We start from the raw sequence: 27,463 nt of genomic DNA, 5'->3' as shown, positions 1-27,463 counted from the left end.
AAGCAGGGGCCCCGCACCACAGCCCCGCGGCCAGGGCCGGCGGTGAAGCGGCCGGGCGGCATGAGGGGGCCGGGGCTGAGGGGACCGGCCGGGGCTGAGGGGCCCGGGGCTGGGACTCGGGAGGCCGGGCAGGGCTGAGGGAGCCGGGCGGCGCTGCCCTTACCCGCTCGGTAACCCGGCAACCTGCCCGCCGCAGCCCCGCTCGCTCGCCTCGCCGCCTCGTTTTAGCCGGAGCAGGTCCGAGGAGAAGCCCCCGAGGAGAAGGCGTGGAGGGAGGGCGGTGTGCGCCCTGCCCTGGCTTCCCCTGCGCCTTCCCCACGCTCCCCCGGTGCCTGCCCTGCTAGGATTTGTGCCTCCCTGGTGACAACGGGTAGTCACACACCGCTGCCCTGGGCACGGCAGATTCCAGTATTTCCTGTGCTTTATTACTATGCTGTGATACCTCACCTCTTTAATTCTGACCAGAGCTAACTAAGCCCTTAGTGACTGATTATCTCCCACACAGTTGCTCTGGACAGTAAGAATCAAATAGCTTATTTCTTCCACTGTCTCCAAACTGTTTGGTAACAATCTTTGATAATAATAATCTAATGACAAGCTCGGTGCAGGTATCTGGTGGTCAAAAATAAAGATACTTTTGCTAGCTGTCATTACTGGTATTCACCACCTACCATTACGCGTGTTCCTTGGTCAGACTTAGCACAACTTTTGTGACTTGGTTTCTACAGCGAACATAGGCATTTCTTATTATTAACTAAAAATACATTTTTAGCAAGTATTCTCGAATATCTGGTTAAAATGTGAATACTTCAATGAGTAAACCTGTTTGCTAAAACATTTGAGGAAAGCAAACACAAATGGTCAGGACATAGAGCCATTTAAATATACAAAAAATACCTTTTTTGAGGGATAAATTCTTCTCCACTGACTATATCTGTATATTTGCCTTAGCCCAATATGTTTTCATTATGAGCATATGACAAAATTTTAATAAGCTTCCCATGGTTTCATGCTCACTACATTTCCCTTTGCAGTTACATATACTGTTACAGTTATCCTTTATTTCACCCTGCTTTCAGAAAATCGTGTTCCCTTTTCTATGCTTGGGATGAGCTGCCTACACCTATGTTGCTTAATCCAAAAGCCACTGATGATGAAGGTGAGACTTTACTGAACTTCACTGTGCTTGGTGTTAGGCCCGTAATTTCACCCCACACAGATGCACAATAGTGTAAAACACACCCTGATATTCATGAGCCTCCTAAAGAACAAAACATTGTCATTGCTGTGTTACCACTGTGCTTGGAGCAGAAGGATTTTGAGATCAAAGACTCCTACATTTCATGAGTCTGAATTTTTGCTCTCTCAGTGCCATCCTTTTAACAAATACTGCAGCAAATGGCAAATTTGAAGCAGCTGAGACCAAGGCTGTACTTTCAATACACCGAACTAAGTCTTGTGAATTCTAAACAGTTCTGAAAAGACTAAGTTTCCTGGTAGATCTGGCACCAACAGCCATTGCCAGGAAGAGGCCTTCTGCAGGTTAGGCATAATAAAATTCGAGATGCCTTTACAACAGCTCACAGCACAGACCAGCTTGGGAATGATCACAGGGCTGCCCAGAATGTTTTATTTGGAAAGTTCTTCCGACTTTACCCTGTCCTGTAATACAGGTCTGTATTACGGGTATCCTTATTTATTACACAACAAGAGTTTCATTTAAAGCAGACCAACCAGGCCAGACTCTGGGTCAAAAAGATGAGGAAATGGCTACTTAATTGCTGCCAACTTCAGAGGAAATAAAAACTTGGAGGGTGGTCTCCTTTGCCTTGCACAAAGTAGCCAGTTCACAGTTCTCATAGACAAAATTGCATGGTGATGCAGAGCACCTACTCCTCTGAGCACATCCTGGTGTGTGTGCAGGTAGCACTAGGACTGCTTGTTAGCCTAGGTACACTAGAATTTGACCAATGACGAGGTATGTCAGGAGAGATGTACTGTTATGGGTACTGTTAGCATTCTCTGAGAAAAACAGATGCGCAATGCATTTCATCCAACAAGAAGCTAGGCAAAATTAATCTGTTTAGATTTTATTCTTTTACAAGCAAGGACTTCCAACGTCTTTAGGATTCTTGATTTTTTTTTTTTTTTTTTACTGCAGGTTTTTAATAGTAGAGAATATTAAATATTACCTCAAAGACACTTTAAAGAGATAGGATTTCTACCCCTTGTGATTTTCAAAGGGCTCTCTCAGGCTGGGAAGGACACCTCATCCAACTTCCTGGGTAACTGAGAGTGATAAAGGCTAAGCTAGATAAGAAGTAGCCAAAAGGTACTATATTTTGATATCACATTACTTTTAAATCACTACCACAAAATATTAAGGACCTAATCCCTCATCTTTGAACAGCTGATACTGACAATACCGCTAATATTAAGTGTGTTTGCATGTTCTGTGGGATGCTCATTCCTGCTGGTCTATCTTCCAAGGCAGGCAAGTAAGTGCCACAAATCAGTAGCTTTATTTTGTGTAAGTAAAGAAAAAGTCAGAACAAACTATCAAACAGAAAAATCCATTAACTGTCCCTCAGGCCAGACATAGACATAACCTCATTGGATTGGCCCTTCACTATGAGAAAGAACCCACAAATCCTATCAATCTTGTTACATAGTGACCCCCAGTTTCCTCTGAGGTTGTCTGTTCCTGTTTTTCTAAATGAGATTTGATGCCTCCATAAATCCCAGAGGCAGAATTCCTCAGATCTTCCCCAGCTCCTGCATTCTGTTTTCCAGCAGAGTGGGACCAGTTTCTTTCTCAGGTTTTTAAAAGGCTCATAGGCTCTGCTACAAAGCAGTGTGCTTTGCAGCACACAATCCAGTAGTGTGAAGTTAACTGCTCTCCTGAATATTAGCCACTTTTCTCCAGTCCTAAAATAATAGTTCGTGTTTTGTTTCTATTATCTGTGTTTTGCCTTGAAAATGCTAACAATGGATATTTGGGGAGGAACAGGAAGCATACAAGCTCAAGAGCAAACAAGAGCCGAACTCAAAGATTGTGAAGCTGTGCTACTTCAAGGTTCACAGCAGGAATTGAGACCACACCTAATATAAAGGGAAGTATTAAGAAAGGAAATAATAACATCTCATGTGTGCAAATAGGGACACTTTTCAACCAGAAAACATGCTGCTGCACTTTAGTGGCACTGACATCAGACCCATCATGCATCCTACCGTAGTAGTGCCCTCTATATGAACCTCTCAGAGAGGAAAAGTCATGTTCAAATATGCAAATTACTTTTTTTTGCCCTTTTCTTCCCCCCTGCATAGCTTGATCAGACATTAAAAGCATGATACTACTGAGATAGCTTGATCAGACATTAAAAGCATGATACAACTGAGAGAATGTATGCTGAATTTATAATTTGAAATGGTCTGATGACTTCTGAAGAAACTGATGTGGTGATACTGAGAAGGCATTTCTGTGCAATGCTTTCCTTAATGGGCCAGTTTCTCACTTTCCCACTCTTCCATGGGCTCTTGGTTCTGCTCTCTTCCGCAGCTCTCTAACTGTGCTTCTGGCCTTAATGCTATTCTCTAAACTGGATTAAATAATTGATCTGGTAAAACAACAAAAACCAAACCAAACCCTAAACAAGCCCAAATCCTTCCAAAACAAAACCAGAATTGCTAGAGCAATAGGACAAAATATGAATCTCATAAAATGCCCTAGCATTTAGCTAGCATTGTTTAAAAGTTATCAGCTATGTGGAGGACAGACAGACCCTCCACAGGTGTATACGAAGTGCCACTTGGTAATTATCTCCACTCTGCCAGCTCCTTGCACTATTTATTAATCTAGTAATTGTTCATAGCAGGTATCCTTCATGCCTACAGTAAAATTAAGAGGGATAGAAAATCCAGTCCAGTAAGAACCCTTTATCCAAAACAAAATGTCCCAGATTTTCTAGCATGAGCAAGTGCTTTCTACAGACCCAAAACAACATACCACTGTCACTGTAGCTAAATGCCATTTAATTGGCAGCTAGAAAAGTCTATAATACATTTCTTCATGGAAAAATGTTTGAGCTCTTCCAGTTTGCCAAGATGCTAATTAAAAACAGATGGCATGTTATAAAATTTTTTCCTTGACCTGTGCTCTCTTATATTGCCCTTCTGTACTTTTTCATGGCATTGGCTCCCTGCAGAATTATTTTAATCTTCCTAAACTTGTATTTATTTTCCTGTGGACAGGAAAAAAAAAGTTATTTACTTAAATGTACATAGGAAACTTATTTGTTATATGTCAGGCTTTTGAGGAGAGAATCTTTACTTTTAAAAACAGGTTTCTATATCCTGAATAATTCACAATGAAATAAATCTTAGCACCACAAAGTCACAGAAATGGTTCAAGTACAAGCCTCTCTGGAGTGCCACTGACATAATGAATTGCACAATGAGAAGGATGTGCCTCATCAAACACATTATTGTTTCATCAGTGCTAATCAAAATGCTTTATAAAGCAGGAATTTGGATTAGCAGTGAAACATTTTAAGGGGCTGTTGGTGGTAGCTCCACAAGCGTATTTTACTGATGTATTTACTGTTCTTAATTCAAGAAATTTGGAAAAAAAAAACCTTATTTTGGTAATACTTAATCCCTTTTATCTCAAAGAAACACTAGATTTGCCTGACATCCCACCTTACCCTACCCTACGGTGATCACACTGCCACTGCACAAGCCCAGCGCAGATTCTCCATCAAATAAAATACTGTACCAAGCTGAACTCCTCAGTCCCTTTTCCTTGCGAACCACATTCCCCCGCAGATGAGACTTTGGAGGGCTGAAGAAGTCTGCCACATCTGCTTGCTCATATGCAACACACTATTTATTCAGTACAGCTTTAAGAAATTATTTGCTCTTTTGGCTGCTGGCTCTCTCACTCTGCAGTGGGAGAACAAAACCAACACAACATTGTTATCTAAGAACTGGCTGTAGTTTTAAATGTACTTTTCATAGCAACAGAGAGATACATGTTTCAGTTATGACTGCTCAGAAGCTACAGAATTTTCCCTACCTTGAGTATGATAACATTGCCATTTGAGGTTACAATGCTTCCTGTATTTCACTTTTCTAAGACAACAATCCAAATTCCATCTGCCTTGGACTTTTAGGCATTTGCAAGTTTCCATTGTTGCTGCCCTTGTGATTTAAGCAAAGAGTCATTAAGACTGGAGGGCCTAATTCCCAGCCTCAATATAATACATCAGTAAGAAGTAATAAGCTCCTTCATGAAGCAATATAACTCTCCAGCTAAATAAATGGCACACACTACTGATTAAACAAAGGCACATGTGGCTTTTTTTCCTAAACATTTTTTTTTTAACCTAAGAGATTAATATACAAGAGGAAAAAGAGAAGGACAAAAAAAAAAACACAACCAAAAAACCAGGAGTGGGAACTCAGAGAGCATCACAGAAACCAAGATGTTGGACCCCAGGCACTTGAAAGGGGGACCTGAGAGATGTTCTTGGAGCAAGTATTGGCTGAAAAGAGCTCAGAGCTGCAAATAATCTCCTGCTGTTCAATTTGCTCTTCACTCAGGGAAATGAATGCTACACATTCTTTACAAATAAAGACTGAATCAAACATACCCAATTCCATTAATGATCTATTTTCTATTTTGTATTTTCTATTGTTTTACAGAACAATCAGAAATAATGACTTTTTAGGTAATTGCTCAGGTCAGAAGTAGCAATAATGTGCTACTCTATGTTCCTGACACCTCTGTCTCCCCTCAGGGAGGCAGATCTCCATATACACATTAAATATATTAAGAGCTTTTCTTGAGCTATATATAGCTTCTATTCACAGGCAAGCACCACAACCACTTATTCATTCTTTTCATGCTTTACCTGCTGTTTTCAAGGCTGCCCTGATGCTAAAAATAGCTTCGCATATTAGAGGAGGGTTGCTATAGATTCAGAATGGGTGATGTTAGGAAGACAGCTAAATCCCTCTTGCCAAAGACATGAAAGATCTGTGTGGATGGGGCTGATGGGTAGCTGTTTTATTATCTGTGACCTGAGCTATGATGCCCTTTCATAAAGACTCTCAGGCTCCAAGGCTGGGGTATCTGTGTTCTGCTAAGACCACACTGAACTGCAAATCAATACAAATCATGGATGTCACTACAAGTTTAAGGCTTTGTTTTTCATAGTGTAGTGTTAGAGCACAATACAACAGTACCTTCGTGTAGTAATAGCACATTAGCTTCTTTATAACTGGAAAACAATTTAATATCCTGTTGCATGGGCATATTTCTCTGCAGGCACTGATGTCTCCAAGAAGGAAAATACAGAAATTCTTCAGTAGTTGTTCTTACTACAGAGTTGAAAGGATGACAATTCATCATCTATTTGATTACTTTCAAGACAGCAGTGAAACCACGTAAAAAATTGTACTACGTACAGCTGTTTTGAACTTCTGGCAGTGCATCCTCTGACACTGCTGACAAAGCTAATGTTAATTTTGGAAGTTATGTTCTTGTCTACAATTTAATGGATAGTGCAAGTGAAAAACTGCTTATATATAACTTTCCAACTCATTTACTGCATAAAACAGTGAGGCGTACTATAGATTCGCGCATTTGATTGTTACGGTTCTGAAACCTAGGCTTTCAAAATCTGTCTGACAAAAATTCTGGAATCATAAGAAAGATTTTCTTTTGTCAAGATTGAACATGCAGAAGTTTGAGGACTCTCTCTAGAACATAGTTATTTCTATGCTCTGTAATTAAAAGCATCTTAAAATATTTTCCTGGTTTTAGAAGTCACTTTTCTGCATTAGGAGAATATCGCTGGTTGCATCCTTTCAGAATGATGATAATGAGATTAATGGAGATAAGCAAGTGCCTGAATAAGACTTACTTTTCTTTCATAATGTAGTAAAATCTTTCCAAGTGGTAGCAATCTGATCTTGATTTTGAAGGCAATAAAGAATGGATGGCAAAATATTGGTCATTAAAGTAACTCCTACCTAGAAACACAGGAGTTTTATTCCACCATATACATTAGCATGAGGAAGTCAGAAGAATATTTTTGTTTTGTTAAATCAGATTATAGAAACTTGCCAAATACTGACTCTGTAAAGGTTGAGGTTCAAATAAAGTTAGTTGTACAGGGAAAGTGTGGCGTGTATTGACTAAACCAAGATTATTCATATATATTAAATCAGATCCTAATATAACTTTAAATAATACCATCTTTTAACAACTGCATATTTGAGGACAGTGCAATGCACACTTAAGAGACGATTCCTCTATGCTAACGGAAATGTTTTTTCACTCAAATCTCATTTCATGTCCTGACCCTTATCTTTCATGTGGTTATGTTTTATTTCCATTCAAAAAAGGCAGCCATCTAGATACATAACTGTTAACACTTTAGTGTACTGCCTGCAAATTGAATGTGGTTAGAGCAAGTAGCACAATCTCACAAGATACAAGCTGGAGTATTTATTTTTACTTGCTATACTTTCCTCAGCAATTTTTTGACTGCCATTTTTACTTCTAGAGTTGTGAATTTTGCAGGGCTCACTGTTGCTGGCTATAAGAAAACATAACTTGATATTTTAAACTAAGACTAATTGTTCCCATTTAGGATAGTTATCCTTCCTGTTCCACTTAGGTGACATGGAATGAATAGTATCTTGGCAATATTTTCAATAGAAAGGTAGATAGTATTTCAGTACTTTATGTCTGAATGATATTGGTGATTAAGTAACACAAAATTGTATTTAATTTGAAATATAACCCCTATTATTTCCAAAATCTAGCAATTAGTAGTATACTTTTACTAATGAATGGTCAGTTCTAGCAGAATGGCTGATGGTATTACTAATTAAATGAGGTCTGGCAGTACTCTATAAGCTTGTTCATTCAAAAAAAATGAAATAGGAATTTTTACTGAATCATCCTACTTCACTGCTCAGAGCAGCCTGTATCCTTTCATTTCCATTGAACGATCAGCTATAGATCACATTAATCCAGACACTTTCAGCCTCTACGTGCAGTTACTATACCGCTTTACTACATAAGTAATCCCACTGAAATCATATGGTGATTACATTATTACAACCTAATATGGACTTATACCTTATTTTTTAAAATCTTTCTGTGATATTTCAAACACTTGATTACACCACTGTATACTGCAAATAAACTCTGATGTGAAATATTTTCTTAGCTTTAGGACAACCAGTGGAAAACACTGTGATGCCTGACCAGCTACATACTACAGTTTGCAAGACAGATTCCTGGATGAAGATCTCAAATTTTGCTTAAGATGCAATACATCTGAATTTTCTGGAACACGTATGGAGGAATAAGACCTTATTTCTCTATTACATTATATCTTAGAGTAAGACTCTGAGGCACTGTTCTTCCCCAGGTTTTCTAGAATGCTAGGTACATGAACACTGATTAACTGCTTCTGTGACTCAGAAGAGAGTGACTTGTCACTCACCTTTTTATATAGAAGACTTTCGATTACATACGTTCCATTGCAAATGATTTGTACCTTCCCTCAATTCTCTCCTGAACTGAACACTCTGAATATACACACATTACGCACAAAAAAATGTCTATCAGGAAACAAGGGAATTCATATCTTTTCCACTATGGTTTAAAAGTGCAATGAACTGTAATTTTGCTCACATATTATTTTTATTTTCACAAAATAAATCCAGTGTATATATAATTAAAAAAAACAACCCAACAACCCAACACCTCCCCCCCCAAATCAACAAACCGAAACAAATAAATTGCTTGTTTTCAGTTGGTTGCTTTTTCTATTTTTGCTTTATTATATTTTCTTACTTATTATTTTCTTTCATTTTTTTCATCTGATATCAAACTGGGAAAAAACAGATTTCCCTTTTTCTTGGATTTGCATATTTGAATGCCATCAGTTGCTTTCCACCACAGCAGATCTAGACATAAAAGTAGGATTAGGCATTCTTTGCTCTCTTAGGAAAATGTTCATACTTGGGGGAATTTAAGCATAATACACCTCCAAAATCTCCTCCAATGAAAACTGGCAAATGTTGGAGGATTTAGTTTCTGTACTCCACTTATTTGAATGCAGGTTGATAAAACTAAGGAGTAGTATTTTGTGCGTATTGATAATTACTTTTTAATTAAATTCTTGATAGACTTGTTTATGCGTGCCTACACGCATATGTAATCTTTTAGTGTGCTTTGTTCTCAAAAGAGCTGCCAAACTGTAAGCTCTGAAGACCAAGATTACCTGCCATGCAACAAATATGGCACTAGCAGTGACAGTTAAAGGACACTAGACAGGAGTCTACATAATCTATATCCTTACTTAAAACCCAAACACCAAACCTTGGAGATAACATGGGAGGTTGCTTCCAAGATTTTATTTTATTTTTAAATGAAAATCTGCTTTATTATTTCCATAACTGAATCAGTCTTTCTAAGGTCATATTGGCATTATTTACAGTGCACATCTTAACAAGGGCTTGTGGCCTAGCTTATTTTAATGATACTTTTTGAAGTTAACAGAAATACCAGGATCAAGGTTGTTGCTATGAATGTTCCCTGAAGTACAACAGAATGAATGAATGAAACAATCTGTTTTTCAAGATATTATGATAAGATTCTTACATAACTCTGTAGTCAGAGTCAAGAAAACTAAAATAGATGTTAATAATTAAGTTATAATTATTCATGTATCTGTGATTCATTAGTGTGTTAAGAGTGTGAGTGATGCTACCATCAAATGAAGTGTTCAGCATGACTTAAACTACTTCAGACCATAATAATGAAGATTAAGGCTGCCCCTCTGCAAACAGTAACAAAATCATTAGTTTATGAATTGTGTTTAAAGTTGAGTGGCCTTATCTACATCACAGGAGGTGGGGTTAATGGAATAAATCAGGTTAGGCTGTATTTTCTAAATCTGTGGCCTAAACTGGGATTCTATGTACCAAATTGACCAGATAAGAATAAGGGTGCAATTTCCGCATATTTTGCTCCTTGGGAGATTTTCATATCAACTGAGAATTTCAACTCCATTTCTAATAAAATAATAATTTTTTTTTAAATCCTATCAGCAGAACAAGCTTAATTTGGAATTTGAGATGTGCACTGTCCTCTTCTTTTGTGCTTTGCCTTAGTGTTTATAAAACTAATTCTCAAACTTTGGTCTCCAAGTAAGTGCTCTGTAGATGGCCAACAAAACCACTTCTTTCAGAGAGTCTGACAGTGCATTAAGCAATAAGTAGTTGTCTGCAGTAATTTCTTCACCTTAGAAATACAGGAGCCTGGAATAAAAAGGTCCATGGGTCAAATTCTACTTCACACAACTTGCTAGAATTCCATAATCTGTTGGTTCTGCCTTTAGTTATACAGAACTGGGGACAGATTTTCAAAATAACCAAGTTTTCTAAGTTGTTTATCATACTGGAAGCCTTAAGTATTTTAGAAATTCTGTCCCCACACAGTGTATCTGACATTGATCTCCAATGTGTTAAACAGGAATAATTAAGAGGAAAATTTCCACTGATAACTGGAATTTAGGGAATTCTATACTCTTATAATAGGATTAGAGATCATATTATTATCCCTATCTTATCTTATTAACAAATACAATGCAATACAATTATTGTGGTTACTTATACAAAGGTCTGGGATTTTGGATCAAGGGAGGAAACTGATGAACAACCAGATGCTATTTTTTCAAAGGCACTTTTCTAACAATGAGTACACACTGAAATGGTAATTGCAACTTCAAAACAGCATAAACCACCACAGCTGCTCTCAAAATAATGGATATAGCACAGGCCTGTCTATGATACTGTCTGTAACTGACTCTATACTGGAAAAGATTTTAAATCCAGAAGTGCTTTTATTGAATAAATTACTTTGTCAGCCAAACAAATAAGACTGTATTTGCCTTTTAGCACAGCAACATTGACATCTAGTGGCTAGTTAAACTCCACATTTGATATCCTTCGTATGACAAAAGCACATGGAAAATACAGTCTACCGAATTTAACAAAATACATGCATTGCAACAGCCTGCTCTCTTTACATAGCCTCTAGATGACTGCAGAATGATGGTAGTCTTTAATGACCAGTCCGGAGTGACCAGTCCCAGTGAAGAGAACTGGTGAGCATGAGCCATTGCCCCTCAGCACAGCCCTACTGGTTTTTCCTGACTGTCAGCAAGTCTTAGGCCTGGGAGTCAGATGCCTGACAGAAGTGTAAACCTTGCTCTGGATGCTTGTTGGGAGGCATAGTGCATCCCATAATTGTTACCCTGGTACCTCTAAAAGAAGAACTACAATTACTGAACATGATGCTACTGGCATATGTGAATGTCCATTTTTAGTTCTACTTGATTTTCTACAAATTACTAGGGGGCTTCAGAGAGAGGGAGATGAAAATCAGGAACACGATAGATGCTGTGAGACTGTTCGTACTATGAAGACATGAAAATAAATGTTTTGGCAACCTACTTCACAGACATGTAGAAGATAGGAAGGTGCCAACATCAAATAATCTTAGTCTAATTTCCTCATTTTTCAACAAAGTAACTGGCTTAATGGAGAAAGAGGAAAGATAAACCTCAATTTTACTAGCATTCTTGATGGTTCCACATTACTGTCTCATAATCAAACTCAAATGTACATGACAAAAATATATCTGCCCTGCAAACAGGTCTTATAATGAATAAGGTTGTCAGTGACCACCCTGCCCTCACTCTCCACGCCAGTGTTAGCTGCTCCTTCTGGCCTGCTGGCAATGCTGCCTGATGTGCTTCATTAAAAACTAGACCAATTTTCTAATCAGCTAACCAAACTAATTTTGACCAAACAACCAGAGGCTGTTGAGTTTAAGCAATTTTACCAGACCTTAGAAGGCAATAATCTCCTGCAGAAAGGTTGGACTTGATGATCTAAAAGGTCTTTTCCAACCTAGTCTAAGGCTGAGGTATTTCTTCTTAGCTAAATACTTATAAGAACTAAACAGCTATGCTTAGTGTTTATTAGAAACACAGAGAGAACTCTGAGCATGAAGGAGAGCAATAAAACATAAAAGTTTTCAAAAATATAACCTATATGGACAGCTTGAAGTACTTTCATTTCCTTAGCTTCAAAAACCTAAGACGGTGGGCATATAGAATCATAGAATAGTTAGGGTTGGAAAGGATCTTAAGATCATCTAGTTCCACCCCCCCCTGCCATGGGCAGTATTTAAAGATTTGTTATTCAAATGAGGATAAATTCTTTCTTTCTGTACCAATTAATGTAGGGCATTAAGAAATTATCTCCAGTAGCAACAAAGGAGATTTATCTTAGCTATTAGGAAAAAAAAGCTGTATACTTAAGAGGTTAATAGATTAGGCTATTTATGCTGTGCAATCTGCTATACTAGAAGATTCTAGGAATGGCTCAGTAAGTATATCAAATATGATCCTTTGAATTCTGCATCTCTATAATTTAATACCTTCTTTTGGTACATACATGTTGATAAAAGTATGATGTCTGACTTAAGCATTCTGAATACACCAGGTCCCAAACTCAGCCCATTTCTAGATTTAGGGCAGGAATAAAGAAAGAACTACAGTGATGTTGCCTCCTTAGTAGGCCACGAAGTTCAGGCTACTGTAATTTAAGAGTATAGTTTCACACTACTGCTAAACTAATCTAATGGAGTGCTGCTGCTGAAAGGGCTGCCCTTGTTTCTCACCTTCCCCTTCCCTCCTGTCCTATCCCTCCATCCACAACCGTTTTTTGCACCACCACTGTTACACATCAGACACCACAGCAGGATAGTCAGAAGAGCTAGAATGACAGAAATTAAAAACTGCAGTCTAGCAGAAGTGGCAAGATGAGCACTGGCAGGTCAAGACAAGGAACGCTTTCTTCGGAGGCAGCCAACCCATAGATTTACCTGTTATAGAAAACCGTGCTCCTAAGGTCTGACTGTACAATCATTGAAATTCCAACTCAAAACCATAGCACAGCCCACCCTGCAAAGAGTTATGCCCAACTCTTCTTTTTCCCCCTGTCTTTCAGTGCTGTGGGACTTGTATGGGAGAATTATCATTCTTGGTGTCAAAGCATACAGATGCTAGCTTTAAACTACCGAGATACTCCTACAGAATCAAACTATAATACATACACTAAGGGTTAAGGACAGACTCAGTTTCAACTACTAGTTTAGTAAGGATTCATTTCTGATCCACTTCCCCAGCTATAGCTTACTGTCACTCACATATAAAAAGCAGTTAGGTGATGTTTGAAAGCAACAGTCAGACATCAGAAAAGTATAACATAGTAAGATGAAGTTATCTAGTTGCTATTCTCAAAAGAGCTGTTGATAAACTAACTTCAGCATCTACAACAGTTGCAATAGTTGAACATGCTGGAGAATTTTATTTTGTCCAGAAATTTATTTTTTCTATATGCAATCTTTTATGGCCACAGCACAATGCCAAGAGGTTCAGGAATTGTAAATCTTTCCTCTACCTTTCCCACTTTTCTTCAAAGTGCATAATCAATGATATGTTGGCCCAGTTTCCAGAATCATATCAGGATTCATTCACACTAAAGCAGTCAGTCGTTTCCATAAGAGAACAAAAAGATGCCTGCTATTACAGTTTCATGGGTATACATTATTTATTTTGAGGTATTTAAATTATTAATTAGTATAATTCCATTTTTGCAAGTCTCTGCTCCTTAGAGGAAATGGGCCACATTCCATAGGATTTCAGCAGAACACTGTACACACTCAGATAAGCATATTGCCTGCCACTCAGTTCCTTTCCATCGGACACCTCTAGTATCACCTTTACATCCCTTCAGAGTGATAATACCACAACAAGTGACACAAATACTAGCTCAGGAGAAAGAAAATACTTTTGGTTTTAACACAGATTCAGTAGCCAAGGTATGGAGGTACACTGTCAACTGTTGGCATTCAATTCCCTTACTGTGTAGCACTGTAAAATACTGCACTAGGTTTTACAACTTATGTATTACATTGGTGACATTTCAGTTTTGAAATTTTCCCTGTATTAAGTGTATCTGTGGTTTAAGACTCCAGAAATCAATAATACTGCTGGAAAAGTCTGATGCAGTCCAGAAGAAAGTACCTGTGATGGACTAAAGCATTTCAGACCTCAGCAGTCAAAATGCTGGTTCAAGGTGTTGTGCGCCCTGATCTTTGATGGGAAACAGTATCAGCTCCTTGACAGCTACTTGCTGTATCTGATGACTTAATGCTGAAGACTGGCATTTCCCAGCTAGCTTATGAGAAAACAGTTTTAGTTTATAAAGCCCCTTCCAGTGATGCAACCCACAAGCTCCCGAACTCTTATCAACCAGCTGCCGTTGGTCCTCGCAGAGAAACTGGGTCAGATACTGTCTCTTCTCTTCTAACTGCGAGATGCAATTGAGAAGAGAAACCGCTAAAACATGTGGAAACCAATGTTACATATTACCTTGCCGAGGCTGCCAAGCCGTTACTGCGGCCGTGCAGGAGGTCTGTGTCGCCCTGAAGGCAGCGCACACACCTACTGCACGGAGCCCGGCCCCGAGGGACGTCTGGCAGCTTCTGCCACCGAGGAGCACCCACCCAGGGCCCTCTCCTCCCCGAGGGGCCTCCTCCAGAGCGACCCCTCCTGCGCGCCCCGTCCCCCGAAGGACCCTTTCCGCGGGGCCCCGCTGCCCTGGTGCTCGCAGCCAGCTTTCAGCCCCCGCAGCTCAGCTCCTCTAGAGAGACTCCCCAGCCCAAAAGCACTCGGAGTGGCGAAAGGGCGAAGCGGGATGGGATGGAGAGGGAGTCGCTAAAGCCTCCCTGGGCGCCACTACGGCCGGGTCCTACCTTCCCAGAGGCGGAGACCGCCGCAGCCGGCGCCGCGCACCGGGTTCCCGGGCAGGGAGACTCCCCTCGCCCCTAAACATGATGAGCCGCTTTCCCCTCCCCTGCCGTCGCAGTTCGCCCTCCCCCTCCCGCCGGCGCCCCGCCGCGCTCCGCCGGCTGCCCGCGTCCCTGTGCCCTGCCCAGCGCCGCGCCGCCCGCCAGCGGCAGAGGGAGGCAGCCGGCGCAGCGGCCGTGCTCCGCCTCTGTGCCCAGTTTCCGGGAGGGGCCCACGGGAGCGGGCCGCGGAGCAGCGCCGCGGCCGGCGAGTAGGGCCGGGTGGCGGAGGAGGAGGCGGTCTTCGCCCGCGTTCCCAGCCAACTCTCCCCTCCGGCCGGGCGGCCCGCGCCGCCGTCATGGTGCCTAACCAGCTGTTCCTATCCGCCGCCGTGAGTGGGGCCCTGGAGAAAGGGAGGGGCGGGCAGCGGGCAGGCCGCGGCCTCCTCGGCCTCCATCGCGGAGGGGTGGAGCCGGCGGAGGGGCCAGGCCGTGCCTGTGCGGGGATGGGGCAGTGTGGCGGGCCGGCAGTCGGGAGGTTGAGTCTTGTGTCGGAGTCACTGGACTGTGCCCCGCGGCCGCCCTGGTGGCGGCGGGCCCGGTCTGGCGGGCTGCGCAGCAAGCTAGAGCAGAGCTGGCTGGTTTTCGGGGAGTAAGAACAGCTTCGAAGTCGTGTCGGACCCACACGGGCCGGTCTTCGGTGTGATTTTTCTCCTTGGAGCCCCACAAAGCTCTAAACCTCACCGTCGTGGTCTGCTGTTACCTATACCTTACTCCTGCTGCTCCTTCCGTATCTTCAGAGTTTTAATAAAGGGGCAGTATCCTGTGTGTTCTGTTTTGGTTCACTGGGTTGTATATGCAGATATTTATCGTAATTAGTTTTACAAGGAAGAGTAGATTTGAAGCTAATTGTACTTACTCTCACGTCTTTTCTCCCAAGTGGAAATTGCAAAGTCTTAAGGTAGGAAGAGTGTTTTTGCAGTGAACTCTGCTGACACTCAGCATGGCACCCTTTATCCAGCCAGGACAGCTCCCCAAGCCCTGTTCTCTTCAAACTCTCCCAGGGCAGTTTGTTGAACCAAAATGAACTGTCAGGGCTGTTTTCGGCCACATCTGGGCTGTGAGCAGACATGAGTGCAGACCTGTGTACTGGGCAGATAAGGGGAAGGATGGGAGTGTCACTTGTGTGGGGAGTAGCAAGATTACGGTTGTCAGGGGCATGACTTGGGTTTTTGTGTGTAGGATTGTTTTGCCCCCCCCCCTTTTTTTTTTAACTGCCTTTCTTTTCAGCTTTGTGTTGTGAACAGGAGGGTCAGTGTGAATTACGACATGTCCATGTCACTAGTGTGTGTTTGTTCCAGTGGAGAGGGTTAAAAGAGATGCTTTTTCTGGATGCAAATACCACCTGTAAATGCAGTGTCCTGTAGTGACATCAGCAGTTGACATCTCTGCTCTCAGTTGCATACAGTGTTTGTAGATTTACTGGGTTTAAGTTGCAGGTTTTTAGGAGCCCTAAATTAGTGGGCTTGGTTCTGTCTCCAATTGCTTTGCTGTTAATTAATCCAGGATGTTGGGATTACTTAAATGTCAGTGATTGGTACTTGTTCTGGTTTTGTGGTTTCAGTTTGTTTTCTTGTTTGGGAAAAAGGAAGTTCAAAGTTGGTGAAACAGAAAAAAAAGCTGTGCCATTTAAATTATGTAGCTTTTATTTAGGTTTATATTTTGATAAAATATTTGGTATTTACCTTGCTAATATACTAAAGCATCCTGAGTTTCTGACAAATTCCATCAAAGTGAAGATTAATTAAAGAGTTTATCGAATAGTGAAAGTAGTTATTCTAGGTTTTCTTGACAATTTTGCATATCCGTGTCTACACATGCCTGTTAAAATCCACTAGTTTAGGCACAAAACTTTGGTATCTGCCTCTCTTTTACTCGAGTTAAATACATTCTACGTGTTGGGGATTATTGCCTGTCTTTTTTTTTTTTTGTGGAGAAGGGGAGAAATCAGTCTTGAAATTTCACAACATTAAGCAGGTGTCTGTTTACATTTCCCTTCCAAAATGTAAAGATTCATTTATGGATGTGATTCTTTAGTGGAGTTCATTTTTATGTTTTACTTTAAAATCAGGTCATCTTAGTGTCATTCTGTGAAGTTTCCAGTTGGAAGAGCAGCCTCTGAGGACCTTGGCCATGCCTGGGTCTATATTCACGGTCACAGCTTTCCAAAGGGCAGTCAGCAGCTTCTGAGGGCCCTACAATATGACTCTGTTGGAGCAGCTTTTTTTTTGCTTGAGTCATTCCTGGAATCATTTGGGAGCTGATTATCAAGTATGTTTACATCTTTCCTGAGGCCCAACATTCAAGGGAATCCACTGTGGGAAAATCTCCTTTTATTTGAGCTTTTCCCTTCTTGCCTGTTTTTATACTTCATCTGTCTCATGTTGACTTTCATGCACATTGTGTTGGCTTGGACTTTCTCCCCTTTTGAGTGTGAAGGAAGCTCTCAGTGTTCATCTGGAAAGCATTATTTTGCCAATTAAAACATTCCTGGATTGACATGATATTTTTAAAATTTAGAGGCCAAGTATAAATATATTTGCTGCACACTTGTAATGTGTTCAGCCTTTTCTCAAGACCAGACAAGCTTCATTAATGAAAATAGTGACAAGCGTGCTATGAGAACCACCTAAGCTAGGGGACCTGCATCTGAACTGTGGATTACCATGGGACTTTGCACCATTGCTGCACTTTTGCCAGTGTGTGAGGCCCACCTTACACCACACACTGCAGACATCTGCCAGACTTTTTTTGGCAATTGATAATTTTTGTGTCTCTTGGGAAAGTCCTGATTTGCTTTTGTTCAAATTGATGTGTGTATGTGAGCTAGGTCTTCTTCAGAAAAGTTCAAGAGTGAAAAGAATGTTACAGTATTAAAGCAAAAAAGTCACATATTAATACTGGTAATATAAATTAATTAAAATATTAAAAATCAATCCTTCACCACCAGCGTGAAAAGATAGTATTTTACATACTCTGCACATTACAGACCAACAAGATAGAGCTTTTTGATGTCAGTAGAGGATACAGCTGTGTCTGCAGCATGGCATTGCTAGCAGGCATTTGCAGCAAGGGAAGGCAAATCATCCAGAAGAGATGCATCTTTTTTTCAGATTTTGTTTTTCTCAGGTTTTTGTCTGAGGAGGAATATGATTGTAGGTGATTTAAGAATCAGCAATGCTGAATCAAATACACTGGTTTTCTAATCCAGTTCCTTTTCTTATCCACAGTCTGAATTACCATGATACTTAGGAAGCATGTATTGAACCTTTCCCCATGCAGATGTATAATAACCATCTCTCATGTTTTTAGCTTAGTTGTGTAAATATTCTGGTTTGTAAATCATTTTTTGGTGTCAGTGCCAGTTTATGCAGTTTCCAGCTCTGGCTGTTCTCTTCCTGTGCTACCCCACAGCTGGCTGGTGAAGCTGGTTATGGGGCTCTAGATGAACTGCCAGGAAGCTTATCTGGGTTAAAATAATGTTTTTTTAGGTAGGAACCTTTATAACTTGGGTGAGTTGATTTATCTGGTTTATGTGTAGTTTCACAATTGTAACTGAGCAAATGGATCAAAAGTACTAAAGTAGGAGTGAGGGAGAGAAGATGGGATCTGCTTAAGACATTACTTCTGCTGAAAGAAGTAAACATGTAACTATGCTCTGAAAGGTGGAGGTTTTAGATCTCAGCATCAGTTAGTGCTTAGTCGTTTGATGGCATTAAGGTATAAGGTATTTTGGGTTTCTTATATTCATTAATTTAACATTGTAGTATGTGGGAGAAAGATTTCATTTCACGGTAGAAATATTTTGATGATTAGATGATACATTTTTCAGACATATTGTTGTTTTGTATTTAGATATCATTTCAACCAGCTTTCCATCTGGCAATGTAAGATCTAATATAAAATTCTGTGCCACAGCCCAATAAACTTTTGTTCTTATCTGTGATAATATGGGCACATCAGTTGATGTCCTCAAGCCCACTGAATGAGTGGCTCCTGGGGAAAATACTTAGCTTTTTCATACATAAGAGAGATTGTTTGAAAGTAAAGACTGAAGACGTTTATCACATTTTTGGCATCTGTGTGAAGATTAAATATGGGGGCATCTACATATAAATTATTTATAAAGCGATCTTGTGATAGACTGATGTCTGGCTTTGCCCTCTGTTATTTGGAATATACTCTGCATTGTCTATTGGATTTGGTTTCGTGTAGACACGTGAGAATTTGCACTTGCTTGCTTGCTCTCTATCTTTCTCTCATTTATGCATGATGGACAGTACTGATTTCTATTTATGCAGTGTCAATATTACATTAGCAGGTGTGTTGACTCTTGTCTTTTTTCAGGGACGTGGCCATGGAGGCTATGATTCTGATTTTAGTGATGAGGAGAACGGAGAGAAGTCTGTGCAAAAGACTAAAAGGTAATGTAGTACAGAATTAACACTTTGCATTATATGTTGTGTGCAAATGGCCTATTACTGTATATACAAGATCATGCTGTCATAAGTAAAGGGTGGTGTTGAAATGGTTTGATGTGGTTTTTGAAAAATCAGTCTCTGATTCCTGCATCTCCTCATGTCAAGCTTGCCAGAGAGCGTTGTCTCCCAGGGGCAGCTGAACAAGGTTCATTCTGCCATGTCCATCTTGTGCCTACATGCCCCTCAGCCTTGGAGCAGAGCATTTCATTTTTCCAAGCATTAGTATCAACTGCTGAGGTTTGGCTGCACAGTTCGCTTCCCTGTGATCCGTCAGGATGCATGGAACGGCTAAGAGAGCAAAGGAAAAAAGGCCAAATGGCAGCAAGCTTTGTAGATATAAAATGCCTGCTTGTAGGAAGTGAAGGATTTATGCTATTTATCATTTAATTTGTGAAGAGACCTGGAATTGGTGAACTGTGTTGTGCTCAATCCTTGAAATGTAACTACACATCTCTTATTCGAGATCACCTTTGCCAGTTCTTTCAGTGGTTCACACAATTAGTGACTTTGACTTTTGGAGTCTGATCTTATTGTTGTTAATATTTTCATCTACATACGTGGTACCACAGTCCTTTGACACTTTCTGCACTGTACTGAGCATTTAGCCTCTACTGTGCATATATTTTTCATACCTTTTTCTGTCTCTCCCGTGCTCTGCTACTGGACTTTATTTGAAAAGGCTTTCTGGAAGCCTTCCTAGGACTCTTGCATATTTTCCCTTGTAGTAAAATTGAAAGAATGGGCTTTGTAGTGTATGAGTGCATCCTGGGAAAAAAAAATATGTTTTAATCATTGGAATAATAGCAGGCATTGTGCTGTTCCATTTATTTTATAAATATAGCTGTTCTCCATTAAAACAGTGACTGGTTTTGTTCAGTTTCTTTAAAAGGCCATTACACATTATACCATTCCACTTTCTATTCTAGGTGGAATATTAACAGGAGCCTTTCAAAAATATCATCATTACCCTTGTTCTGGCACACTACTGCTAATTCCCAGTTCGGCTCTAATGTTGGTTCACTGTATATATATATATATCCTTTTCTTGCTCTGTGAAGATATTTATTTTCACTTGGTGGAAAATATTAGTCTTAAGTTTTCTCCATATTCCTGTTTTATGGAGACTCCTTGTGGGAATTTTGTGCCTACAGATCCTTTGGAGCAAATAATAAAAATCCTTAGTTTCTAGAGTCCTGTATTCTGTAGCTTGAAGTATGAATTCCTTGGCTTGCTTTCTACAGGTTTCTGACTTCCATTATTTCTGCCAGCTGATAATTATGGAAAAATCTTTTCTTCACCTCTATGAGGAGTGGAACTAACTAAATATATCTTTTACTAGCTAAGTGCATCACTTTATAGTTAAATTTTTATTACTTTGTTGAATTCTGAACATATTTTTAGCTGCCCACTGACAAGTATGCTTCACAATCCAGTACTAAAGTTTTAAATGAGTAATTCTTTTGATTACACTGAGGGAGGCAGAGTTGTTTAATGGTGTGTTGAGACATTGGCATGAAAGGATGGGATAAGGTTACTAGCAGTCACTCTTATTCAGTGAACATACTGTCCTTCCTACTTCCTACTTGGCTGTTGAGCTGAGATTTATGGAGCTTTGCACATGGAGGGAAGCTGAGGAATATTCATGCTTTTTTTCATTGTAGTTCTATAGTGATAATGCTAAAAATAAATATTACAGACTGCTGTTTTAAGCAGGTTATTTTTAAATGCTAACTGTAAGCAAATGCCTTTATTATTTTGTTCGACAAATGAAGTAAAGTCTAACCTGATGTTGGTTATGAAGTTCGGTTCTATCCCTGTAGAAGCTAGCAATATAGCAGGTTTTGTCACTCAAGCTAGTGCAGAGTGTGGCATATGCAAATTTTATTGCTTATATAAAGCTCTTGACTAACTTTTCTGCCTTTCTCCTCCCTACCTTTAGTGTAAAGGAAGATGGCCTTCTGATAAAGCCATTCCAAAAACCAAAGCAAGGCAGCATGGTTCACAGACAATTTGCAGCTGAAGAATGGGATAGGTATGTTCTGTCTGTTGCTTTTGTGAGACGTTTTTCACTTAATGTAAAGACATCTGTCACTCAAATGTATTTGTTATTAACAGGGAAGAAGCAAGAAAACGAAGATGCCACCTGATAGCAATGGATGCCGTATCCTTCTGTTTCATTTTAATTCAAGTTTGAAGATGGAACATAGGTTATCCCTTATGCTGAAATACTGGGGTTGCTCAGTTATCACAGCAGTTGACAGTGTAGTACCAGATACTGAGTTTTAAAATTAGTTTCTTTTTGTTGCTGAGATGACTGAGAATACTCTAGTCAGTAGAAGCATTGTCAGATTTGTCCTATAAAATCATTTGTCCTGTTTGGGTTTAAGTTACGCAGTGAATTTTATTTAGACTGGCACAAAGACACTTTGCTGTTTTGGTTGAGTTTATACAGAGCGTAATTCTATATAAAGTTGCTATGACCTATGGACAAATACATTTCTACTGGAAATTTAAGGAAGCATTAGTTAGTTCAAAAGTCTGTTCAAAACAGCCTGATCTCCAGTAATATCTTCTACAGCTACTCTAATATAAGCCTGCTAAATATCACGTGAAGGGGTTTTTTTACTATCTTAATCATGTTTCATGCATAATTTTAAACTGTTTTTATAACTACTGCCTTATTTAGGTTACAACCTTTCTTCTTTCATTCAGTTTTCACCTGGGCCAGACGTTACATATTTTGACTTCAGTGTATCTGAAATACCATCAGTTCCCTGTTTGTTTAAATAGCTGTTCTTCAGCTGTAACAGTTAATAAATAGGAAAGTAAAGACTAATTATATGTGGAAAGACTTACCTAAATCTGAAAACTGCAGTAAACAGACAGTAACTTCTCCTAACCTGCTTGGGATTTGGCCAGGCGCTGCATAAACCATTATATGTCTGTGAAGGGGACATATCTTAAATCAGTCCCACTGACTTTGTGGACTGTCATTATCCATAGAAAAGTCTGTGTATGCTGGAATGACTATAAAACTCATTATGTAGAGACTTCTATGAGTTTCTGCTAATGTTTTTGAGTAGTTCATATGTAAAACCTTTACTGTTATGCAGTTTTAACACCTAGTAACTCAAATAGCAGCACAAAATAGTATGTTTTGTTAAATATGCTTATTTGTGCCAGTTAAATATTCTGGGTTTGCTTCTCTGTCCTTCTGTTTGTGGTGGAAAGAGAAAAGAAAGATACATACTGAGGTTAAATTAACTTTTTGAAGGCTTTGGAAATTAAATGTTTTCTCAATAAAATTTTAATACATATCTGAATAGCAGGTTGATAAAAATTATTCAAACTGATGCAGTATTTGCTGGAATATGTACCAGAAGATACTGTGTTTCTCAATTTGCTGCTTCAGAAACACCATACAAGTTAATTGAAAATATTTTAGCCATATATAATGTTTTTATTTATGAAGACACTTATTTTCTGAGTAAGTAATTGCATATTTTTGGTCAAATTATGGTACAAAATGTGTTTCAAATCATGTCTCTGAGCCCAAAGTGTTCTACAGTAAGCATTACATACTTTTCCATTCCTTTCGTCTCCCAACCAAAGAAGATAGATAATTTTTATTTGAATGTGGATGATAAAATGTAATAAATTATTCAATTTTAGAAGCCAGACTATTTACATAATATGAAAATACAAATCTGGTTCAAACTTAAGTTGCAGTTCTAAGAAGCTATTGTTTAACTCACAGCTGAAAAGATGGACTCAGTTTCTATCTATATGCATACAGAGCATCTTTGATAGAAGAGAAATTTATAAAGGTCTGGCAGCTGAATGAGGTTGAAAGATGAAGTTGCCTTGAATTCCTGTATTTGGAAAAAATAAAAAAACAAAACCGAACCCTTCTTTCCGTTAAGTGTATAAAAAAGTTTGTATTTTTATTTTTTTATTATTTTTAAACTATGTTAAAAGAAGGTAAGTTCTGCAGCCATCCTTAATTGCTTTATTCAGTATGAAAGACATAAGAAGCTTGTGAAAGATTACATTTTGTACTATGGTGGCAAAATAGAAGATTTCCGACGTTCTGGGTAAGAACCATTGGCAATCTTTCCCCTCATGCCCCCAAAGCTCCCCTGTTATGTGAAGCCATTAAACATATATTGTAGCTTTGTGGGGAGAGGGGGGTTGTGGCTGTGCATCAAATTATTAATTCTTTTGGTCATAAATAATAACTACATTCATTGTAAATAACCAAAACACGGAATTGCCTGGTTTAATTTTTGTTTTGGGGTTTAGGGTTGTTGTTTTTTTTCCCATATTTTTATATAAGAATTTATCATGAACTGAATTATTCTTTTATTATGTAAAAGGAAAGATGACAGGTTAGCATTAATTTTGTATTGAGGGTACATTGAGAAATATCTGTCAGTAACTTCAAAATAACAATCTGAAATACTTTTGAAATATGCAGAATTGCTATCCATTGTCCAGAATAATGATAACCTTCTTTAGGGCTGTCTGTAGCTGCCTTCTAACATTACTGTCTCCAATAAAAAGTGTAAAAAGTATTTTCAGACAGGATCAAGTCATCCCATTTCAGTGGCCATTTTCCACTGTGAATTTTTCACTGGGGAAAATATATGCCAGGGAATATATGTTTTCATAGTTTTATTCCATAGCAATATATTCCTTTTTGCAGTGAGGTAGAGATCACAACTGTGAAATAGTGGTGTTTACCAAATTGTTATTTGACTGACTTTTCATTTTAATGTTACATTGTACTAAAAAAAATGTGTCCTTCTATAGAGCAAATGACAAGACGGATCTTGATGTTATTAGAGAAAACCATAGATTCCTGTGGAACGAAGAAGATGAAGCAGACATGAATTGGTACCTGGAACTGTTACAGAACATGTTATTTTTAGATCACTTGTATTAAATTTGTGGTGTCCCCTACTACTTAAGAATTATCGTGCATACTTAGTGATAACTCTTTGATCCTTAATGCATTTAAAAATTAAAGACCTTATAAAGGTCAGTGCAAAATTAATTGATGACAGAAAGAACTGAGAAATGTTTGTGTGATCTCTGAGATCCAAATGACTGTTCTGAAAATTCTGAAGGAAGCCTAGTTTGAAAAAATACAGTTTGATTTGTGCTGTAGATGTATGTTAGATGTATTTTTCCAGTTTTATGGAAATTATCTCTTGGCTTAGTGAATGTATTTCTGTTGAATTTTTAGCCTTGCAACTTGTGTTCTTCAGATTAAACAACATGTCTTTATCTTGCCAATGTGATTACAATCTAAAATGAATCATATCATGTTCTGTTTAATAAAAATAATACTTTTCCTTACAGGGAAAAGAGGCTTGCAAAGAAGTATTATGATAAGTTGTTCAAAGAATACTGTATAGCAGATATCAGCAGATACAAAGAGAATAAGGTACATTTCAGTATTGTAAATAATTTTGGTTTTAAAGTATGCCCTTTTTAAAAAAATTGTCTTGATTGTGTATATATTGTGAAACCAGAATGTTAGTACCCCTACCCTAGAAAGAGAATTGTGAGAACTTGTCAAGTTATTTAATAAGCAGCAGCAGTTTGAATCCAAGCATTGTTGCTGCCCCAGAAATGTGCTTCTGTGGGAAGAGGAGCTCTTCTGTCAGATGGTGTTTTATGAAGAGGTACATTGTGTGTAAGAAAGGCAGAAAACGGAGAGAGGTTAAGGAGGGAAGACGATAGAAGTTTGCCTGGAGAGAATCACTGGATGAAGCCTAAAAAAAGTCCCTGGGAATGTTACTATTAAGGGGAAAGAAAAAAAAGACATAGTCTAAAAAGAGAGAGTTTTATACTGGGATGCTGGCAGAAACTGTTTTGGAAGTATCTGTTCTAAAGCAGTTTCTTTTGCTGGTCATTCTTTTCTGTTTATGGAAACAGGATTTGTATGTTCCTTGTAAGTAAATAGAATTTAAGAGAAACAGCCCAATTCCAGCACCGGTTTTTCTTAACTGGAACAACCTTTTTCGTTTTGAAGTTTCTGGCTGACTAACATCTTGGTCAAAAAGAATACATGAAATTTCTATTGTGATTTTGCAAAGAGTATTGCTCAACTCAGATGTCTTAGTGTTGTTAGCACATAGTAACAACCCAGCCCTGCAAACAGTGGCTATGTAAGTTCTTTGAGACTATTTATAGTACTGAAAATTATGTTCACTGGTAAATGTTTGCAAGGACTGGACCTAAACTAATACTAGGTAGAAAAGATGACAGCCTTCTAAAGACCGTTGTAACAGAAAAATGCAAAACTTAAATGAAAATTAATAAAATATAAAATTCTGAAGAAGTTTTCCCTCCTTCTTTTTTTTTTTTGAGTAAATTTGATTTTATTTTCCTATAGCTGTTTCATATCCCTCAATCTTTGACCCACCTCCCCAGCTGATTTTCCCTCAGCATGCTTACAGATTTTGTTTCTTCAACTACCGTGCCAAGTTTCCATATGTTTGCTGTCTTTTGTGGGAAACAGTTCTGCCCCAGTTTCCATTTTTTTTGTGTGTGTGTGTGAGTGTTGTGCAAACAGTGTTTCCCTGACAGACTTAAAATGTGGCTATCCTAACTCTGAGGTCACTCTGAATTCCTATGTATGCTCGTAAGTCATTACCTATGGTTTTGGAGTTGCCATGTCAGTATAGCTCTGCTATATCATGTAATTAGTTTTCTTACATTAGGCTATGTTTTCTATTCTCAAATATGTTCTGAGCATGTCCTTTCTTAGAAATTCTTAGAAAAATGAGAAAAATCTCATTTTTTTTTCCCTCATTACTCATCTATGCATGCCCATGTTTGGTACAGAAGGGTATCAAAGCAGGTTTTTTTTCTTGGAAGTCAGAAATAGGCTGCTGATCCCATTCACACCAATGGAATGCAGTCTGTGCTTTCAGACTTTTTCTGCCTTGATTCTTTCTCTGCATTGCCAGAAACTGGAAGTTGGATATCTTTAGCCCCGTGTGCCTTCTGTTCTGCAGTTCTGGTGCTTTGAGAGGTGCAGGGTGGGTAACAAGCTTCTCAGCTGTCCAGCCTTTTGTATGCTAGTTGTTGATGCTGTATATGATGATGCTTCCTCTTAATACAAGGAAGACGTTTTTTAAAGTGAGAATATTAATTCACTGAAACAACCTCCCCAGTGGTGAAGCAGAGTCTCTGTCACTGGAGGTTTTCAAGATGTTGTTGGACAGGGTGATAGGTAACCTCATCTAGGCTCCCTTTCCCATAAAAGATTAGACCACATCATCTTTCGAGGTCCCTTTCCTGGACTGTTCTATGATTCTATATCCTGCTAAGTGGTGTCAAAGTAAAGTTGGAGGCCACTTTACTGTGATGTTTTTAATATATATATAGCATAGACTGAGGCTTGCATGTACATACTCATCTGTCTTTTCACAACGGTAATGGTTTTGCTACTGGCCAAAATCTTCTAGGCAGCTGTTTTTTTTAAAGACCTCTGAATAGAGGTTGTAGCTCAGATCTCATGTAGAACTTTTATTCTGAGAAAAATCAACTTGTTTTCCTAAGTACTAGATAATGATAAGGACCAGTTCTATGCAAGGGGTTCTCTTGAAAAATAAGCAGACTACCTTGTCGAAGACCAAAAACTCAAAAGAAAACAGAAGACCCAAGACATATGAAACCCCAATGCCACGGCTGCTCTTCAATTGCTAGTTCAGACTGTTTCATTCCCATATGTGCATGCATATACACATACGCACTCACAGAGATGGCTGGGACTCCCCTCGTCCCATAGGAGATACCCCCTGTGCTCTTGTCATTAGAGATACACAGGTGCTCTCATACTCAGAGCTGGCTGGTGGTGACCCATTCATCCTCCTTGCTCCCAGACTACTTTACCTGAGGGCTAGTCTGCCTCAGTCTTTGCTGGTGTTCACACACTCATTTGCACACGGGCGCTCACCTT

General features: G+C 39.1%; 2 protein-coding genes across 4 annotated transcripts in view; one reads left to right on the top strand and one right to left on the bottom strand.

Moving 5' to 3' along the window:
* LGI1 (leucine rich glioma inactivated 1) overlaps positions 1 to 15,037 on the bottom strand; it is a 30,747-nt gene extending 15,710 nt beyond the window's left edge. Inside the window, exon 1 of one of the 2 annotated variants that reach the window (XM_062619452.1) lies at positions 14,915 to 15,037. The gene's annotated coding sequence lies outside the window, so the exon portion shown is untranslated. Of the gene's footprint in view, positions 1 to 14,531; positions 14,705 to 14,914 lie in introns of those variants that run through there. The other variant, XM_062619453.1, reaches the window with a different exon arrangement.
* A 57-nt stretch (positions 15,038 to 15,094) lies between these two features.
* The window catches only part of LOC134164062 (protein FRA10AC1), a 28,921-nt gene continuing 16,552 nt past the window's right edge, over positions 15,095 to 27,463 (top strand). The window contains exons 1-7 of one of the 2 annotated variants that reach the window (XM_062619461.1): positions 15,095 to 15,339; positions 19,355 to 19,431; positions 21,428 to 21,520; positions 21,604 to 21,649; positions 23,506 to 23,582; positions 24,301 to 24,384; positions 24,853 to 24,937. In XM_062619461.1, the coding sequence (XP_062475445.1) occupies positions 15,307 to 15,339; positions 19,355 to 19,431; positions 21,428 to 21,520; positions 21,604 to 21,649; positions 23,506 to 23,582; positions 24,301 to 24,384; positions 24,853 to 24,937 (495 nt within the window). In that variant the 5' untranslated portion in view covers positions 15,095 to 15,306. Of the gene's footprint in view, positions 15,340 to 15,788; positions 15,909 to 19,354; positions 19,432 to 21,427; positions 21,521 to 21,603; positions 21,650 to 23,505; positions 23,583 to 24,300; positions 24,385 to 24,852; positions 24,938 to 27,463 lie in introns of those variants that run through there. The other variant, XM_062619460.1, reaches the window with a different exon arrangement.

This window comes from Pezoporus occidentalis, unplaced genomic scaffold (genome assembly GCF_034315485.1).
Source record: "Pezoporus occidentalis ecotype Australia unplaced genomic scaffold, CSIRO_AGI_Poc_V1 ctg210, whole genome shotgun sequence".
NCBI classification, from domain to species: Eukaryota; Metazoa; Chordata; class Aves; order Psittaciformes; family Psittacidae; genus Pezoporus; species Pezoporus occidentalis.
This window is presented reverse-complemented; position numbering and strand designations above follow the sequence as displayed.